A 20891-nucleotide genomic window follows, 5' to 3' on the forward strand; every position below is an offset into this window, starting at 1 on the left:
ATGATACCCCATTACAGCCACAGGATGCTTTTAAAATAGTGTCGGCTGTATTTTTGAGCGTCCCTGAATAGTTTTAATACTGTAACATGCTCATCAGGAGACACCAAAGAAAGAGCACAGAATGGTGAGAGCTGCTGGCTGTCTGCAGAAGCACTTAGAGATGCATTGCAGACATCTGAGGCACTTGCTAAAAAAGCATTTTTTTTTAACGAGTCCCTTAGATAATCTAATGAGTGTTACGAATTATACAATGATTTTCAAGGGGGGTACGGCATTTAATTTTCGGGAGCAGCACAAAGTACTGCATAAACATAATTTATGTTGCTAATCCTAATGGAAAGTACGAGAGCGGATTACTCTTGGCGCTTATTTTCTGTCTTTTACGTTCGTTTTCTACTTACTAGGTGCGTTTGTAGTTTTAAACAGTAGTCAAACAAAATGTCTTCCCATATCTTAATATTATTATGGATATGTGGCATAATTAATGGCCTTTCACTGCAGCAGAGTCAGAAAAGAGTCAGTTTCGATGAAAACGATAACGCTAAGTGACCAATTTCTGCAATGGGCTGTAGGTAAATATTCCCATCTCTTTTTGTTTTCTATTTTATAAGTCATCCCTAAATATGTACAAAATCCACTGCAAACGATTAAGCACGTTAGTCAAACTGATTCGTGAACTAATTCAGACCTCAGGGTAAAAGTGATTCTTTCGATCTGGCATTCAGGGGTGCATTTCCCAAAAGCATAGTTGCTAAATTAGCAACTTTGTTGGTTCCAATACAATTTCCCATTGCCAACCTACTAAGTTAGTTGCTTACAGGTTATGATTTTGGGAAAGGCACCCCAGAACAGTTAATAAAAATACACATTACATAATTAATGAAATATTGTCAAGGAAAACGATTCTATGGTCTGTCATCAGACAAGGATTTTGGAGTAACATTTGGGGATTGTGCTCTTACTAATTTGTAATCTAACTTTAAACCTTACTGAAATTTCTAAAACCCCTATTGAAACATATATTTACTTAAAAATAAAAATGAAATACTTTTGCCAGACTTAAACCCTTAAGTAGGGTGCTCAGACCCCCTATTATTCCCATCTGGTATTAACAAAAACATAAGTCAACTGCGAGAAATTGTATGAGACTTCTTTCACAAATATAACGTATTAAAGACATGTCTGGGCAAAAATATTGTCAAAGAACATTTAGGCAAAATCCAGAAGAAAATATAAAGGGAATATGTGAAGATTAATGTTGTACTGAGCTATGTAATGCATGTATGATGGAATGTGCACATGCATTGAGTATAGTGCCTATAGACAGAATATTAACTGAGAATCAGATCATTCTTATTGTCAGTCTCTCTAGATGATTGTAATTGGGTGAACAAGTCAACAGTTTATTTCCCTCTTGCCCCCAGCTTGATCTGATTTCAGCCTCTGGGCTCCATTCCTCAAGAAGTTTCTCTGGCCATCTTCACAGAGAAAAACCTCATTTTGCCCCAGGATCTCTATTACTCCTGATACATACCTCCACAGAACCCTTGGTGCATGCAACATCCCCGCATTCATCATTAAAAAAAAACCAGGTATTTTACAGTGTTTTCCTTTCTCTTCCTCATAGTTGTATTAATTATGATTTGCTGAACAGGTGCATTTTTCTGAAGGGTCGCTAATATATATTTAGCTTTCGAAACCTGAGAGTACTGCGCACTGATTGGTGGATAGCAGCACATGATAACTGGAGTCCCATTGCATCTGTGAGCTGTTGCCCAGCATTTCTCAGGAGGGAAGAGTTGGGGAGGCTCTGGCAGCTTGGGAAACGTTTTAACTTTAAAGTCACCGGTAAGCAAAGAAAAAACCATGAAATCAAACATCACACCAGATTTCACTCTCCAGCACTCTTTGCATGGCCTGCTCAGTTGGACTGATCATCTTCTACAGCCTGTTGGTAGATGGAAGTGATGCTCAGGGCGATGCTGCTCCTTAAACCATGGCCTGATAAGAATCGTCTGACTTTATTGGGCATCATTGCAGGAACAAGAAATTTACCAATCACTCAAAGCTGAAACTTATTCCTGGACGTTGATTTTACTGGAAGAATCTCTGAAGCAACTCATCTCATGGACAGGAGTTTGTTTAAGTCCAATCCACATTCCTCTCAATCTTTCTGATGAAAATGCGTAGAAAACCATAATTTGATGTCATTTTCTAGGAGTCGGGTCCTAAAAAAGAGTAGTTAGTGGTCAGACCTAAATTTAACCTCCAGCCTCAGAAGGTATTGGAGCTCACATAGCTAAACAAAGTCAGCCAATCAGGCTGCAGCATTAGCTTACACGACAAATAGATGGAGTGATTCAGAGCAGCTGTCGCAAGGCTTCAAGGAGGTGCAGCATTTTTGGGGGGGTCTTAGGTGTCAAACTCTCTCACCTGCCAAGGCCTACAGGAAGATTTCAGCACAAAATTTGAATTTTTACGTTTGTTGATCTATCCACACTAAAGCATCATCTCAGTCAGATGAAAAGTGACATGTTTTTTGTTTTTGTTTAGGTTTGCAGGAATACATAAAGTGGAATAGCAGATTGGGACACGAGTGGATGGAAAGCAAACACCTTTCTTTACTGTAGGGTTGCTGAAATTCTACTGTAACCTTCTATAGTAAAGGTACGTCAGCATCTACACTTTTTTAGTTTGGTTCTTTAAGTTTAACATTAAAATGCACAGATCATTTCTGGTGCATTGTGAAAGTTAAGAGTGTGCTTCAAGTCCTGGTGAAATTGAAATCCTATAGTAAGGGTTACTCTATCTACCTACGCTTTATTTGCATTAAAATGTATTCAAAATCAGCTGTTTATTTTTCACTGTCTGCAACAGAAATTTGTTAAATGCTTTTAGTATTTAGTTACATATGTGCTATATAGATTACCATTGCTAGTGTCTGACAGTTTTTCATTTGCTTGTGTAGACTCACTAAATCTGTTTGAAGATGGCATCAGAAGAAGAGTATGAAGAAGAGATTATGGAGGAGGTAAGATACAGATTCGATGCCTTGCAGTTCATATTTTATCATCTGTTAAAAGGTCGTCCCCTCATTCATTGAAAGAATGACAATAATGCTGCTCTGAATTATTTTGTTTAGCCTCTTGAATAACTTATATGGGCTTTTTAACTTTACGCCCCATCGCTCTCAGTCCTATTGCTATAGTGGCTAACCCTATGAATAGTGATCTATGATATTTCCACCGTCAGCAGTTCAGCTGGAGCTCCCATGTCATATATGATTAGCATTGGATCCCATTTCAAGTGACCTCTTCCTTGGAGGCTCTAGTGCAGTAAATTCCATTCAATGAATGTTTTATTCCCAGTAATTAATGTATCAATGCAGTCTCTTCAATAGATGTAATTCTTTACATATATTAACAAGATATCAATTACATGGCAAACCATCATTCACAGGACAGTTAAATAATGACCCCTGCAGCAGTTTGTCATAATCTGATAAGATCTTATTCTGAACATGCTAATGTAATGTTTTCCTGCAAGCCTGAATGGAAATAACCATTGTTAGATATAATACTCTCAACTTTTATACTAACAGTGGGATTATGTTCTGTTCAGAGCAACTAAATCCTCTGCAAGCTTCATTACGAGCTGATGTAGACAAAGCAAATTGAATAGCAAGTGCTTAATGAGAGCAATTTTGCATATCGTTTTTTTGTAATTATAAAGAAATATACCAAGATTTAACCACAGCTCCTCTTGAAGCTTCCAGAAGTTTGTATGTGTCATGTTATTCATTGAAATACTGTCTGTATGAATTGTAAATGTGTCTGTCTGAGTGTTCAATGGAAGAGTGAAAACAGAAGGTTGATACTTTAATTCAGTATTTCCATAAGAAATAGAGTTAAAGTAGGCCTTGTATACTTTCATCTCTATTTCTGTTGTAACTATTCAAACTAATGCTTTTGGATTCCCCTTTAACATGAAATGGAAATTCGCCATCTTGCATTTTGAGAAGATGGGAATCTTAACAGAATCTTTTGGAATAGATATGATCTGATTTCACTACTACTTTCATCTACACTTAGAAAAGGACTGTAACTGTTAATTAAGGTGGCTTCTTTCAATGGATCCGTGGAAAGCAGAGATTCACATTTTGTACTTTAGTATTTAGCAGATTTTTCAATTACAGTTGTTGGGAAATAGTATAATTTATTATTATTATTATTATTATTATTTATAGGTTATAGTGTTTTATAGTTAATAAAAAAAGTAGATTTCAAATTCAGGCAAGGTTTTATTTTTATATGATTTTCTCCCCATTAATGGAAAAGCAGCCTTCAGCATTTGCTGAGCTGTTCTTTCCAGAAATACAAATATAGAAGTGGACATCTACGGCAGACTTGCAGAGAGGCAAATGAGACGAGCCGTGTTGTAAATTACACTCCACTTGCTGTCGACGTCATGCTGTTAAAATGCTTTTGGGGGGTTGGGGGAGGATGAGACCTGTGGAAAAAAACATCTGCAAGTTCTGGAGAGAGAGATTTTGATTTACACCATATTTGAATGAATATTCACCATTTTCCGTCTCCTGAATCCAGTCTGTCATAGGTAAAACCTTATACAAAACACAGCATCTGAAAACCTAGGTGTGTGTATATGTATTTCTGCTGTCCACTAGTCCAAAAAAAAAAAAAGCATTTAGCTCCTGTAAATTCATAGATTTGGAGTGTTTTTTCCTGCTCTGGTTCCACAATATTTGAAGCCTTCTTTGAAGGCCTTTGTTATGTGGCATCCAAAAATGACAGTTTGAGAGAGTCTGTCATGATATCTGACTAAATACCAGTAGGAATATTTTACCATAACAATAACAATAGCTGCAAATAATAGTGGTGAGGTCATTAGGGTGCTTCTGCACCAGCTTGTCAATCAGCTCTGTCAGTTATAGTCAGAGGTCTGCTGGGAAAACAACCACATTATAAAATTTGTAATCCCTAAACAGCTACTAAGATATTCAATTAACATTTAAACACAATATACTAAGTGATGTTTTTATAAGCAACAATGTATTTGTAGATCAATATAGGTTAATTTGGTTGAGGAAGACCCGTATCAGTCAAAAGCATCATTACAGGTTATTTTTAGATTTTATTCACCCAAAACTACTAAGCGGGGAAACTGCTGACATCTGAGGAAAAACACAAGATACCATTTCCACGAATTAAGATTAATATTAACATTTATTTATTAATAGAATAAAGTCTATGCAAAGTTGTTTTGCTTAAGCTTCAGAAGTCTTTAGTCCACAGGTGCAAATTTATTTTTGATATGTTAAGCTTAAAATGTGAGTATGCAAGTATTTCTGTTCACATTGGGTGTTTTGGACAGTTTATGATAACCAGGGGTGCGTTTCCTAAAAGCATAGTTGCTAACCTGTTAGCAACTTAGTTGGTTGGCAATGGGAAATTGTATTAAACTTAGGGAAACTCCCCAGAGCAGGAAAAAGTCACACTGTAGTGTTTCCCTAAAGTGTGTGATCATCATTTTGAAAGGCCAGAGTTTTTCCTATATTTATAGTACTACTATGAGGAGGGTCCAACAGTCACCACCACGACCACCTCAATGTCTCATGGTGTTGAGGTAAATGATCTACCCTGGTAAAAAGGATCTGCGTCCCTTCACATGCCATGGGGGCTATTTCATATTCGTTTCACATAGCAGCTTTGCTTTTAATAGTAAGATCTGTTTTAATGATACCGACTTAAAGAGTGGATTATTAAACAAACTCCCTTGTTTAACAATTCATGAGTCTGTGAAAACAGAATAATATGTTCAAAGTAAGTTCTTAAAGCACATTTCCAAAAAAATAGCCCCCATGATTCAGAGCCATGCAAATGCCACAGCGCTTTAGTGATGACAGTGAGGGTTTGGTAATAGAGCTTTCTGTATGTGTGTTAATGTGATGTCTACTTTTAGTTTATGTCAGTCTATGCTGTAGTATTATGTGGGAAAATGAATGCTAAATGTGCTTGGTTTGACTGTCCCAAAAGTGCATTTTCTGTAGTTTTTCAGCATGTTTTTTAATGAATGTTAATAAAATAACTGTCTACCCAATACAAACTAACCTAACCTGTCAGTGAAATATCAAGTTTAAAGAATTCTGTACAATCTTTTCCCTCATTTGGCATATAAAAAGTAAAATACTAATTTGCATGGTTTACAAATGCAGAGTATGTTGAAGGTAAGTGATGGACAATCTTTATCTCATCCATTTTCTGTTTTGGTGTAAATCAATATAGGCTAAATAAAATTGTACAGAATCATGCTGCTTGATTGCTTATATATTTGAAAATTCGGTGTTTTGGTCCTCCAACTGTTCCCCATAAAGTGATGTAATTTTCCGCTTTGGCTTTCAATGATGAAATGATGCACATCTGAAAGATGTTAGAGATGTTTCGTTGAACCATTTTTATCTGTCTTAAATGTTGACTGCTGTTCTTTAAGCTTGGACCTGGTGGTCTTCCCAAACGCACGGTTAGGAAGAAGGTGAAGGTGGACACCTCCAAGTTCATGACTCCTTATCTGGCACACAGTCAGAAGATGCTTGACCAGTACAGCCATGTAAGCGAACAACAAAGAAAATATTTTATGCTATTACTGCTGTTTTGTTCTTAGTTCATTTAAATTCATTAGACCACTACTGTTAATGATCCCAAATGAAGCTCATAACTGTGAATTGAATAATTAATAATTAAAAAATTCCTCATAAAAATGCATTTTACCACACCATGTCTACAAGCCACAGTTTGAGAACCATTGGAATAAACACAGACATTAGGTAGAATCTGTTGGGGTTTGCTAGATTCAAATGATCATTCAGAAGATTGGATCCAGTAAGTTTTTAAAGGGGTCATCGGATGCGAAATGCACTTTTACATGTTGTTACACCCTATAATTATAAAAATCCACCAAGTGTTATATATATATATATATATATATATATATATATATATATATATATATATATATATATATATATATATAATTCTACTGAAATCATTACCCCTTTCTCAAATCAAGCCATTCTCAGCTTCTTATTTGTGTGACGTCATAGGCCCCTCCCACTATACTTTGACTGACACTAGTGTTTTACCTTAGACCGAGATGTGGTTATTATTGGCTTAGACCCACCATTGTTTCAACGCCGAAGCAGGGGTAGACAACAATGACTCCTAAGCAAATAAAGTGTTTTGGTATTGGATGTAATAATGAACACAGCAGTCATTTACTCCCACCATCTGAGCAGCTGAAGACGCAGTGGATTATTAGTTGTTAGTGTAGGGAGTGCACCCCCCGATCTACCTAAACGCCTCTATGTTCACGCACATCATTCGTGATTCAGCCTCACCTACAGAAGAAGTGAGTTTTCCGGACTATAAGTCGCACTTTTTTCATAGTTTGGCTGGTCCTGCAACTTATAGTCAGGTGCGACTTATTTATCAAAATCAATTTGAGATTAACCAAGAGAAAACATTACTGTCTACAGCTGTGAGAGGGCGCTCTATGCTGCTCAGTGCTCCTGTAGTCTACTGAAATCATAGTGCGCCCTCTCGTGGCTGTAGACGTTAATGTATTCTCTTGGTGCTTGGATCTAAATAAATGCGACTTATAGTCCAGTGCGAGTTATATATTTGTTTTTTCCCCCTCATGGCGGCTTTTTGGACTTATATGCGACTTATACTTAGGTGCGACTTACAGTCCGAAAAATACGGTATACGTTTTTTTTAAAGAATCTTTGCAAATAGCCTTTCCTAATTACGTGCTAGTTAGCAAGTTTCACAATGAATGCGGCTGTAATTTTAACATCTCTCAGACAGCGGCTCGGAAAGAGAGGGGCGTGGTGAGCAGAGCTCATTTGCATTTAAGGCGGCAAAAAAAAAGCTCTGAAAAGAGCTTTTTTTGACAGGGTAAAAAGGGTGTTGTTTTACCATACCACTGAGAAATTTTAACCAAACTATGTTATAGACTTTTCATTCAGAGCCTAAATAATCATACCAACTTGTGGGCATCCGATAACCTCTGTAAAGAATTTAAAACTTTTATTCAGCTAAAATACATTAAATTAATCAAAAGTAACAGAACTGTCTTACCAGTCTTATCTTGCCTACTCTATAATGCAAACTGAATTTGTATGTTTTTTGTAGAATAAGTACAGGGAGGCATATGAAAAATCAAAGGGGCAGCCCTATGCCATTTCGGCTGACACACCTGAGATGATTCGCATCAAGAAGGCCCAGGAGCAGCTCAGTGAGGTATGTACCCTTGATGGATTTTTTTCAGTCTGTTAGAATATAGTTTGCAACATCTTTATGTCGCGTTTAAAAAAATAAAATAAAAATAAACTTCTTAGTTGAGATCTTCTAATAAAACACAACCAGATGCTTCTTAATTCTATCGGATATTGTAAATTTTTACAAACCATGAATATTTTTGGTAAACCAGGTGAAATACCGTATGGAAGGACTGAAGGCTAAAACCACCAGCCTTTATGATGGTGAGGCTCGGGAGATTGCTCATGTGAAGCACGTCTCTGAACTCATCAGCAAAGTAAGTTATTGTGTCACAACAGTGACCACCCAATTAGTGTAATGCTGATTCCTTTCCTAGTGTTTTTTATAGTCATAACATAAGTTCTTTATATATGTCTTTTCTAGGTTCTGTACAGGCAAAAATGGGATGAGACTAAGGATAGGTACTTGCTTCCTCCGGATGCCCCTGAGTTGGTTCTTGCTGTGAAGAATGCAGCAAATTACAGCAAAGTATACCTCTGATTCCTGTCTAAAGCACTAAAGTGATATTTATACTGTCATTACTGGCTGATTCACCCTCTACTATGATTGAATATCCCTATCAGAAACTGTACACAGAGGCATGGGATGAGGATAAAACCATGTACTATCCATACAGTGACAGTCCAGAGCTGCGCAGGGTGGCCAAGGCCCAACATGACCTCAGTGATGTGAGTAAACTTGTGATATTTTACTGCGTAACTTAAAGAAAATGTAAAAAAAAATCATCATGAAATTGTGTTGTGTTGTCAAATATCTGTTGTTCACTGCCTTCACAGATTGTGTACAAGAAGGGCCATAATGAGCGCAAGGCAAAGTACACATGTCTGGCTGATCCCCCAGAGGTTGAACTGGCCAAGAAAAACTTCGCCAATCGTAGTAATGTAAGACTTCCATGAAATTCCATTTTCCTGAAGTGTTAATAAAACGTCCTTTTTAGTCCTTTTAACTGACTTATAGCAGTTGACTGGTATATTCTACAGTATTATATTTAAATATCTTCTGTCCCTGCAAAATCGATTGTGTTCGCAAAGGTTTTTGAGAATGAAATGCAAGCTTTAGAAATAATGAAAAACATTTCTTTAATACATCACAGCTTAAATATCATGAGGATTACAACAAGAACGTCAAGGGCCAATGGTGTGAAACCCCTTACTTTGATGTCGCTGTTGCTAGAATGGCTATGGACAACATCAGCGACGTAAGTGCAAGAAATCCATCACGCTTTCCAAAACATATTCTGATATGTTAATATTTCAATTAAATGCATTTCTCAAAGTAAAACATGCATTTTATTAAAATAAAAAAAAGTTCTCAATATTAAAATCGTATAAAACTAAGTGTCACACTTTGATTTCTCTCCAGAAAAAATATACGGCTGATTTTGAAGATATGAAAGACCAAATTTATTTTATGCAAACAGACACACCAACATACGCTTCCAATAAAAAGGCTCGTGAAGCTGCAAGTACGGTAAGTTTTGGGAATTTATTTTCATTCCTTACCTTTTTCTTTCTTGTCCTTCACACACATAGTGGAGTCTGTAAATCTGATACTACTCGAAAATCAGTTTTTTTTTTTTCATTTAAACTTGGACATAAGCAGAATGTTTTTTCTTTTTTAGGAAATGTAAGATATGTAAAAATTAAATTAGTAATAAAACATTCTGTCATTTTAGCATTGCCTCCAAATTAAAAATAAAAGTGAGGTAGCACTTGCCGATAGTCATGTTTTCTCAATGTATGAAACAACCTTTCCGTGATCAATCTTTAAACAAATCATGAGTCAGTCCAGAGATTCAGATGTCTGATCTGGTTATCGCTGTTGATCATTGCATACTGATTTCTCATTGCCTGCATCACAAATGAGGACATAAAAAATGTCAGGATTTGACCCGAGGGGGGGGGGGGCAGTGGCAGGGTTTCATATTTTATGGAAGCAGCCCTGGGTGTCGCCATTGGCTAGTGGACCCCCATCTGCTGTTACCATTCCATTGACTCCCATTCATTTTGGCGTCACTTTGACAGCGAATAACTTTACATCTGAGGCGTTTAAAGACTCCATTTGTCCATATTTCTAAAGAAACACGAAAATGTATAAAAGGCTCCATTACCTTGTATCTTACGTTATGGCCGCGTAGAAGCAGTTTTCGTAAAAATAGGCTAACGATTGCATCATAACCTGCGACTCTGTCGCACAGTAGAGAAATTACCGTATGGACAGGAGGAGAAGCTCGCAGGCAATCTTTTACTGTGTATATGGCTATCTGAGGTATGTGGAGGCATAAAGAATTAAAGAAAAAAAATTCTCTTGGCACAGCGATTAGAAGACTTACAATTGTCAGACAGGTTGCTCACGTGACATCTACGTCATCAAGCTCAGTTTGAGTCTGCGCAGTACGCCCGACCCCCAGGAAGTGCTTCTAATTGACTTCACTTGTCTCCGTTGAATCCAATGGGGTCGCTGTGTCCATTTCTTTTACTGTCTATGATTAGACCGAACGCCAACCTTGCGCTCTCTCTCATGAAGCCAATAAGGAATGACTAAACCTGTAATTCATCGACCGGCCGCTTGAGGCTGGCTACAAAAGGGAGTCAGTCCAAAAGACTCCCAATGTTAAAATGCCCAACTTTACAGCAGAAAAAAAAACATGTTTTTACAGGCTGGTGCAAAAAATGATTTTGGTCTATATTGCTAATTTTGCCCTTCATGACAACTGTGAGGGGAGGTGAATTTTTTTATAACTCATCCGTTTAAATTATATTAAGCCTTAAAGTTATGCATAGTTAAGGGCGTGGCCACTTGAGTGACAGGTGGATTGCCGCTGCTGTCAATGCTGTCGCGCTAGGTGTGCGTAGCTTCAGCAACCAACTCCCGTCTTTTGCCCATTTGCGATTGTCTTGGAGAGTCGAGCGGTGACGCGCTGCTGCCAAGATGGCGATGGCCTGTTCTGCACACTTTAGGCTTCAAAAACACTCTTCAGAAGTCTACGGGTGACGTCACGGACACTACGTCCATGTTTTTATACAGTCTATTGATTAGACCCAGAGTATATTTATGCACAGTAGCTATACAATAAAACAGAGACCAATTTTAATTACTGGACTTGATGTGAACACTTTGTGTTGACTGAAAAAAAAGTGACAAGAACTCATGTCTCATATCAGTCTCACAAATATTTGTCATTTATTAAATGAATTTTTCCACTTCAACAGGTCAAATATAAGAAGGACTATGAGAAGACAAAAGCAACGTCCGATTACAACGTTCTCCCTGCTACAGAGAACCCCCTTCTCAGACAGCTGAGATATGCAGGCACCATCTTGAGTGATGTATGTTAATCCAGATCTTAATCATTAAAGTGTTTTTTCTGCTATGACAGGAAATGATTAGTATTTAAGAGCTTTTTACTAAAGTTGCGCATGATAAATTTAGCCTTAGGGAGCTGAAATACATTATTTAAGGAAATTCTTGTCTAAAATCTTAAGCAGAGCTCGGTGTCAATGATGGTGTGGATTATAGCTTTATTACTCAGTTAGTGTAACTACTGTATGTAGCTCATTTACATTGATCAGACCTGATAATTGGATGTAATTCTATCTGTGTGGCCACTGTTTGGGACATACATTAAGCCAAAATGATCCTAAAGTGTTCAAAATGAGTATTATAAAGCATTTCCTCTCATCATTTTCTCATGATGTTACTTTAGAGAATTTAAACAACCCTGTCTTGAAATACGTCAAGTTCATCTCAACTTGTTGACTTATTGCTGACGTGCCTTTGTTTTGCCTTTTCTAGAAAGTATATAAAGCTAATTATGAAAAGTCCCGGGGATTCAGCATCAATTACTGCGACACTCCCAAATTCAAGATGGACAGTGTATTGAAGAAGTTCAATGATGTAAGAGATGAAATCAAAATTTGCTACAAACATTTGATATTTCTGCATATCTGAAGTTTATATTGGTCTCTTTCCTCAGATCCGATATAAAGAAAAGTATGAAAATGAGGTGAAGGGTCATTATGTTGGTAGCTATGAAGATGTATTTACAGTTCACTGCCAGAAGATGGAAGAACTGAAGAATAATGTAAGTTACATCGGCTCTCCAGGGCAAGATTTGAGGAACCCATGACCTAATGTATACATGTGTATATTACCATATTCTTAATTTAAGAATTTTTTTTTTGTGTATTTACACTTGCTTTCTCTGTCTTTTAAAAGCAAATCTACAAAGCTGATTATGAGGATGCGAAGACAAGGTGTTTCTTCCCTCAAACAGTTACACCTGAATATGAGGCCAGTAAGAAGCTTCAGCAATGTCAAGATGTAAGAACACACACACACACACACACACACACATATATATATATTTTAATGGGGTGGGTACACTGTAAAAAATTTCTTGTTGTTTTTACAAAAACTTTTTGGCAGCTGTGGTTGCCAGAATAATTTTGTAAAAATACAGAAAACTGTAAACACATTTACATCAAAAACTGTTAATTTTACAATATAAAGCTGTAATTTACAAACAAGAAAATGTGAATATAAACCAGTAAATTCAACAACACACAAAATTAAATCTGTTTTGTACCTTGAAAATACTGACAACCACCATAATAATAAAGATGGTACTGTATAAGAGAAAGCCACATGAAGTATCAAAGCTCATCACAAGTAGCTTCACCACAAGCAGAAGTATATATTAACATATAGAAGGTGCACATTTATGGAAACACAAAACACCATCATGGTAACACACGTGATACTTAAATAATGCAAAAAACTTTCATTAAGCAACAGAAGATGTAACATAAAGCTCAAATGTACATAACTGATAACAAGAACTATTTAAAAACATGATTATTTAAACAAAATACTTTCAAACGTGGAGTGTCACGCAGGGAATTCTGGGAATATCAGTTTACAGTTTTAGACTGTAAATTATACATTGATTTGTTCTTTTTTTACTTCTAAAAGCTGTATAATTAACAGAATTTTACTGTAAATTTACATTAAATGCTTTGCTAGATCTTTTACAGTTTTTCCCTGTATATAGTACGGGAACTTACTGTTAACCTATTATCAGTTTTTTTCCGTAGCGTTTTTACAAAATTTTACAGTTAAAATTACACTTATTTTTACAGTGTAGAGAACCTGACATTAGGTGATTTGTGTGTGTGTGTTTCTTTTTGCAGAAAGTTTATCGTCAACATCCAGACAAGGTGAAGTTCACACAGGTGACAGACTCCCCTGTTCAAGTGCAAGCTGCCATCAACGCCAAACAACTGAGTGATGTACGTAAACAGCTTTAATTATTATGACTAAATACAACCAAAGAAACCAAGTTTACCAGGTGGTTCATGGACATTGTCAAATGTTGCCCTAGAAAAATCCCAGCATTCATTAGAATGCGGTTGTCATCCCAGTCCTGCTGACAATAGAGTAAATCCCTGGACATATTATTAAAGCTGTTGTGTATGTTTTTTCAAGTGGTAAGTCGCAGACAATCAAAGCCTAATAAACAACTAAAGCCAATCCTTTTGAGACTGAGGAACCGTCTAGTGGTGTTTATCAAGCTTGTCCTGCTTCACTGAACACCACAATCATGCAGCACTAGGAAAAAACTGGGACATTTTCTAGGGCAGTGTGACAGTGTGTAATGTATACATAATTTGATATGAACATGATATGCAAGATATAATTTTACTAGCCATTATAGTAATACGTTTGATGTAGAATATATTATCATTGACACTTTTTCTCGTTTTTACAGCTCAACTACAAGGAAAAATACGAGAAGGAGAAGTTTAAGTGTTACCTTCCTGCGGATTACCCTTTCTTCATTCAGTCTAGAGTTAATGCTTATAACCTTAGTGATGTAAGTTCATTCCATCTTCATTCATAGCAGTGAATTTGACTGAAACCTGATCATAATGCATTACTTTCTCTATTTCATGTTCACAGACCTGTTACAAGTATGAATGGGAAAAAGCAAAAGCGAAGAAATTTGAGGTGAAAGGGGATGCAATTTCTATCCTTGCAGCCCGTGCTCACACTAACATCGCCAGCGATGTAAGTAAATTGGATATTTGGGTCATTTGAATGACCAATGAAAAATATTTCAGGTAATTGTGACACTGATATGGTCTTTAATTTTAGGTGAAATACAAGAAGGAATATGAGAAGAACAGAGGGCAGATGATTGGGGCTCTCAGCATCAAAGATGACCCTAAGATGATGCATTCAGTGCATGTTGCTAAGATCCAAAGCGAGGTAAGTTTCAGGCAGTGCATTACTAATAGCTTGTATACCCAACCCTGAAGTTTTGTATGTACTGACAGTCTATTTTTTGATCCTCCGAAATATTCCTGAACAGCGTGAGTACAAGAAAGACTATGAGAAGATGAAGACCAAGTACCATACTACACTGGACATGATGCTTGTGACACTTGCTAAGAAATCTCAGGCCATTGCCAGCATGACTGGCTATAAGAATATCCCAAACCGTTACCTCCTCCCTTATGACAGCATACCACTGGACCATGCAAAGAAGGCCAATGCTCTTCAGAGTGATGTAAGGATCCCTGCTGCTCTAGACACACTGGAATGAGCACAGATTCACAAGATCAGTGTTGACAAAGTGCAGTTGTCATTCCTGTACTGAAATATTTCCTATTTAAACTTAGAAAGCCTCATTGAAAAGATTGTATTTTTTAAATAGCCATTAGCCTAACATCACAGCAGTGAACCATGAAACCAGTCTTACTTTACATTTAGATTTATGCATTTAGCTGTCTTTTCCCTTGGTCGACTGCCTGATGTTCTTTTATATCGTAATACATAAATAAATTCTAGTCAAAAGTGGGTTGTATCATTAATATTTGTATTTATTTTATTTAGAATTCAGGATTAGTCGTCAGTATTTTGGTCCTGAAAGAAAAAGACAGAATTTTACATAAAAAGAAATTTTTTTTTAGGAGTACCCCAGAATATAGATGATTTCTCTATTCAAAAAGACATGGAATAAAGCCAGAAATACCAATTTAATTTGATAAGATCTTTATTTACACTACTTTAATGTGCAGCCTATTTACATTATAAACTAAGTAAGTATTTTTCATGTTTATGAACATGACCAAGGCCATATAGCAAAAGGTGATCAATCATACCTTTAATTTTTTGTGTTACTGATTTTTCTGTCATTTGTAACCACAGAATGAATACAAGTCCGACTTCAATAACTACGTCAAAGGAACGCCTTGGGTGCCTTACGGCTCTATAGAAGCTGAGAAATCCAAGAAAGCAGGGGAGATCTTAAGTGAGGTATGCCACTTCCTGTTTTTACCCATTTAAAGAATTGATTTCTAATTTCATCTGCAACGTAACTTTAAAATGTTCTTTCTCTTACTTAGAGAAAATACAGGCAGCATCCAGACACCGTACCTTTTACCTCTATAGATGACCACCCCCTCCAACTGCAGGCTAAAGTCAACCAGATGATAAGAAGTGATGTAAGCAAAAACAGTTAACATGGTTAAATGTTGCTCTGAATAAATGCTAAACCAGCACGTTTATGTGATCTGTGAATATTTTCCCCACTATAGCTGCACTATAAGAAAGGTCTGGATAAAATCCTTCAGAAAAACTCCCTGCCTCCTGATGTCCCAGAGTTCCTTCAGGCCAGGTGTAATGCCTACAACATAAGCGATGTAAGTGAAAATGCTCTTGTGTTTCATGGTATTTGGCATTAATTTTGCAAAGTTGGTGACTCTAAATATCTATTGCATCTCTGTTTTTCAGAAATGCTATAAGCTTGAATGGCTGAAGACCATTGCAAAGGGCTACGATTTGAAGCCTGACGCCATCTCTGTAAAAGCTGCAAAGGCAGCAAGACATGCTGCTAGTGATGTAAGAGATCCTTTCATAAGTCCATAAATGAGACAGAAGGATAGAAAACTGCAGTGTGGAACAGAATAATATTAATAAACTGTTGATTTACCATACCTTTCAGGTTCAGTATAAGAAGAAGTACATGAAGGAAAGAGGCCACCATGTTGGCTTCCGTAGTCTCCAGGACGACCCCTTGCTGGTGCACTACATGGAAGTGGCTAAGATTCAGAGTGATAAACTCTACAAGAAGGATTACCACAAGTCTAAGCTGAAGTACCATACCCCTGTGGACATGTTGAGTGTTGCACAGGCCAAACATGCCTCAAAGGTTCAGACATATGCAGGATACAAGCAGCATTTCAATCATTACACCCTGCTGCCTGATGCCATGAACCTGGCATTAGCTCGCTCCATGAACATCAGCTCCAGTGATGTAAGAAACATTTAATCATCTTAAACTCTTTATGCGACTCTCAAATCTAGATGTACACATTCTGAAGTATCATACTTTGTTCTTAACAATGATTATACAGACCATATACAATACAATTCAAATATGTGGGGTTAAGTTAGAAAATTAAAAGAAAGGAAGAAAGAAAGAAAGAAAGAAAGAAAAAGAAAATACTTTTATTTAGCAAGGATACATTATGTTGATCTAAAAATGACAATAAAGACATTTTGTTTTTACATAAATTATCACACTTTCCACAAGCTTATTACCTGTAGTATGATTTCTGATAGCTAGATGTTATATAAATAATATAGTATAAACGATGTGTTAAAGTTTGTATTTCTGTAAATATGTTAACTAATATGCCCTGTTTAATTCAATTAGGTCCAGTATAAACAGGACTATGATAACTACGTAAAGGGGACAGGCTGGATCCCCATCGGTTCTCTGGATGTGGAAAGGGCAAAGACTGCTGCTGCAGCTCTCAATGAGAAGAAGTACAGGCAGCACCCAGACACTATCAAGTTCACCAGTGTTCTGGAAACCCCAGTCATGGAACAAGCCAAACTGAATGCACAGCAGCTAAGCGATGTGAGGGACCATTGCATGCTGTTGTTTGGTGTCCATGATGAATGTCCATAATGAAGGTTAAATATATTTCATTTATGTTTACTTTCTGAATCATGTCAATTGTGTTTTCCAGAGGCTGTACAAAGCCAGTGGTGAGAAGTTCATGCACACTTACCATCTCCCTGCTGATGCACCAGAGCTTCTGCAAGCCAAATACAACGCTGTCAATATCAGCAATGTAAGAATGCTGCATATATTATACTGTATATGACAATGAGATGGTTAAAAGTATCAAGTTCAGCTGGAAGCTTGTGTTTTCTTTTGCCTTTGTAGAAATACTATACCTACGCACACAAGAACGATCTTCTGAAAGGGCATCACATGAAGCATGATGCCATTCCTATTGTTGCTGCGAAATCCTCTAGGGATATTGCAAGTGATGTAAGCAAGCTTACATTTAATTTATTTTGAATTTTATTGTTGGAGTGCATTGTTGACTTATATGCAACTGTGTTGTGTTTTTTTTATAGTACAAGTATAAGCTTGCTTATCAGAAGGCAAGAGGTCACCATGTTGGCTTCCGTAGTCTCCAGGACGACCCCTTGCTGGTGCACTACATGGAGGTGGCAAAGATGCAAAGCGAAAAGAACTACAAAAAGGATTATCACAAGTCTAAGCTGAAGTACCATACCCCTGTTGACATGCTGAGTGTTGTGCAGGCCAAAAATGCCTCAAAGGTTCAGACAAATGCAGGATACAAGCAACATTTTCATCATTACACCCTGCTGCCTGATGCCATGAACGTGGAACTGACTCGCAACATGATGGAGATCCAGAGTGATGTGAGCAAAACTAAATAAGGCTATGACTATACTTAAACTTAGGATGATTGCTGTTTTAACAAAATGATTAACAGATCCCATTTTATCCATAGAATTTGTACAAATCAGATTTCAACAACGTCTTCAGAGGAGGCAGGCTGGGTTCCATCGGTTCTATTGATGTTCAGAAGGTCAAGGCTGCCAATAAAGCCCTTGATGAGAGGTCCTACAGAATTCACCCCGGTACGCTCAAATTTACCAGTCTGACAGATCAGATGAACATGGTTTTGGCCATGAACAACACAAAACTACAAAATAAAGTAAGTATACTTCAATAATTAATTGTGAATGATAACCATAATGATGATCTAAAACTGATTTATGGGTCTTGTTTGCTTTTCATTTCATTTTAGGCTGCCTATAAAGCCTCTGGAGAGAAGTTTATGCACACGTACAATCTACCAGCTGATGCCCAGAGTTCCTGCAGGCCAATATAATGCCCAGACTGTGAGTGAGGTGAGTACAAAAAGAATTTAAATCTAAATTAAATAAATGAGAAACACATGTTAATATGATCCTGTGTTGACATTGGTTCATTTATTAGCTCATGTCTACTGTATTTATTATTGTTAATATTATTATTACCAATGAAACACTAAAATAATGTATATGTTAAAAACCTCTTATTTTATAGTCACGCTACAAGGCACAGTGGCTTGTGGACATTGCTAAAGGCTATGACATGAAAGCTGATGCTATTTCCATTGTTGCTGCTAAACAAGGAAGACACATTGCCAGCAACGTAAGTGTAAAATGTATCTTGCATTAAAATGCTAAAGTCCTGTTCAGCAGTATCAAAAAATAAATAAATAAAAATAAATTGCATTTTCTCAATGAATGTACTGGGCTGATTAGAATCCACTGTTTTTTGATCACAGTACCAATACAAAAAAGCATATGAGAAAGCAAAAGGCCACCATGTTGGCTTCCGTAGTCTCCCAGGACGACCCCTTGCTGGTGCACTACATGGAGGTGGCTAAGATGCAAAGCGAAAAGAACTACAAAAAGGATTACCACAAGATCAAGCTGAAGTACCATACACCTGTGGACATGTTGAGTGTTGTGCAAGCCAAAAATGCCTCAAAGGTTCAGACAAATGCAGGTTACAAGCAGCATTTCAATAATTACACCCTGCTGCCTGATGCCATGAACCTGGCGTTAGCTCGCTCCATGAACATCAGCTCCAGTGACGTAAGTCCATCCTCTTTTTAGATCTTCACATCCCATTTAGAGGGGGTACCATGGGTTTAACAAAGGTATTAAACGTTACCTTTGTTGTCTCCCAGGTTGAGTACAAGAGTGAGTACAATGACACCGTTAAGGGTATGGGTTGGGTGCCCATTGGTTCACTGGCTGTAGAGACTGCAAAGGTTGGAGGGAGGATCCTGAGTGAACACAACTACCGCACTCACCCCTCCAACTATAAGTTCCACAAACTTATGGATTCTATGGACTTGCATTGGCTAGTGCCAATAATAAGATCATGGCAAGGCAAGTCTGGATTAAGGGTGTTTTCATCGGTTTGACTGGTTTAAAATTAAATGTCAATATATAAAAATTAAATGCTTTTGGTTGCAGAAATCCTATCATGCTGCCTGGGAAAAGGACAAGCTCAAGATTCATGTGATGCCTGACAGTCCTGATATTGTCCTGGCCAAGGCCAATGCATTGAACATGAGCCAGGTAAGACTAATTATTGCATTTATTCAAAAGATCCTAATTAACAATCAAAGCAAAAAAAAAACTTAAAAAGTCCAGTGTGCTATATTCCATTGCCTTTTCTGTGTATTTCCAGAAACTCTACAAAGCTGGCCTTGAGGAAATGAATAAGAAAGGCTATGACCTCAAACCAGATGCTATCTCAATTGTGGCTGCCAAAGCAGGCAGGAATATTGCTAGCAATGTAAATATCCTATTATCCTATCCATTTTCTTCTTAGTACTTCTAATATATGTTTGCAAAATCATTAATCTTTTCTGATAAATCCATGTTCTGCCATAACAGTACAAGTATAAACTGGCATATGAGAAAGCGAAAGGCCACCATGTTGGCTTCCGTAGCCTCCAGGACGACCCTTGCTGGTGCACTACATGGAAGTGGCTAAGATACAGAGCGAGAGGAACTACAAAAAGGATTACCACAAGTCTAAGCTGAAGTACCATACCCCTGTGGACATGTTGAGTGTTGTACAAGCCAAAACTGCCTCAAAGGTTCAGACAAATGCAGGATACAAGCAACATTTTCATCATTACACCCTGCTGCCTGATGCCATGAACCTGGCGTTAGCTCGCTCCATGAACGTCAGCTCCAGTGATGTAGTCCATCCTCTTTTAATCAACACATCCTATTATGGCGGGGTAGCTCATAACCTGTTGGAGTGAAGTATTAAAGTAGGATTTAACAGTATAATTTTTGTTCCTAGGTTGAGTACAAGAGTGAGTACAACTGCACACGGGTAATGGGTATGGGTTGCCCATTGGTTCACTGCTGTAGAGACTGCAAAGGTAGGAAGGATCCTGAGTGAACACAGCTTACCGCACTCACCCCTCCAACTACAAGTTCCACAAACTTATGGATTCTATGGACCTCGCATTGGCTAGTGCCAATAATAAGATCGGACAAGGTAGATTACACTTTTTAATAAACCATAATAGTAATTGATCCAAAATTTCTGAGATGTACTGTATGTGCATCTGTAATTGATGACATTTTTAATGGATAATTTGGCTAGCCTGATCAATAAATAAT

At 37.3% G+C, this 20891-nt stretch overlaps 2 protein-coding genes across 2 annotated transcripts in view; both read left to right on the plus strand.

The window, feature by feature from the left end:
• Window positions 1-1746: 1746 nt before the first annotated feature.
• LOC113109269 (nebulin-like) overlaps window positions 1747-20891 on the plus strand; it is a 19650-nt gene continuing 505 nt past the window's right edge. Inside the window, 37 exon segments of the mRNA XM_026272897.1 lie at window positions 1747-1848; window positions 2554-2667; window positions 2969-3031; window positions 5581-5643; window positions 6508-6624; window positions 8208-8315; window positions 8506-8610; window positions 8718-8822; window positions 8918-9022; window positions 9131-9235; window positions 9448-9552; window positions 9717-9824; window positions 11567-11683; window positions 12150-12251; window positions 12331-12438; window positions 12573-12677; window positions 13547-13645; window positions 14125-14229; window positions 14316-14423; window positions 14511-14624; window positions 14728-14925; window positions 15567-15674; window positions 15764-15862; window positions 15956-16060; window positions 16152-16259; window positions 16363-16674; window positions 17077-17283; window positions 17396-17500; window positions 17596-17703; window positions 17793-18104; window positions 18197-18223; window positions 19448-19609; window positions 19722-19826; window positions 19939-20046; window positions 20148-20217; window positions 20220-20458; window positions 20566-20647. Of these exon segments, the coding sequence (XP_026128682.1) occupies window positions 2990-3031; window positions 5581-5643; window positions 6508-6624; window positions 8208-8315; window positions 8506-8610; window positions 8718-8822; window positions 8918-9022; window positions 9131-9235; window positions 9448-9552; window positions 9717-9824; window positions 11567-11683; window positions 12150-12251; window positions 12331-12438; window positions 12573-12677; window positions 13547-13645; window positions 14125-14229; window positions 14316-14423; window positions 14511-14624; window positions 14728-14925; window positions 15567-15674; window positions 15764-15862; window positions 15956-16060; window positions 16152-16259; window positions 16363-16674; window positions 17077-17283; window positions 17396-17500; window positions 17596-17703; window positions 17793-18104; window positions 18197-18223; window positions 19448-19609; window positions 19722-19826; window positions 19939-20046; window positions 20148-20217; window positions 20220-20458; window positions 20566-20647 (4276 nt within the window). The 5' untranslated portion in view covers window positions 1747-1848; window positions 2554-2667; window positions 2969-2989.
• LOC113108131 (nebulin-like) lies at window positions 18265-19220 on the plus strand. The gene is made up of 4 exons (XM_026270965.1): window positions 18265-18403; window positions 18497-18599; window positions 18778-18885; window positions 19022-19220. The coding sequence occupies exons 2-4, from the start codon at window positions 18552-18554 to the stop codon at window positions 19121-19123; spliced, it is 258 nt and encodes an 85-aa protein (XP_026126750.1). The 5' UTR covers window positions 18265-18403; window positions 18497-18551; the 3' UTR covers window positions 19124-19220.

Source organism: Carassius auratus, chromosome 9, assembly GCF_003368295.1.
Source record: "Carassius auratus strain Wakin chromosome 9, ASM336829v1, whole genome shotgun sequence".
Taxonomy (NCBI): domain Eukaryota; kingdom Metazoa; phylum Chordata; class Actinopteri; order Cypriniformes; family Cyprinidae; genus Carassius; species Carassius auratus.

Coding starts and splice junctions, on each gene's coding strand:
- LOC113108131 (XM_026270965.1), top strand. CDS start 18,552: ATGCCCAGAGTTCCTGCAGGCCAATATAATGCCCAGACTGTGAGTGAG. Junction 18,600..18,777: donor ATGCCCAGACTGTGAGTGAG/GTGAGTACAAAA, acceptor CTTATTTTATAG/TCACGCTACAAGGCACAGTG. Junction 18,886..19,021: donor GAAGACACATTGCCAGCAAC/GTAAGTGTAAAA, acceptor TTTTGATCACAG/TACCAATACAAAAAAGCATA.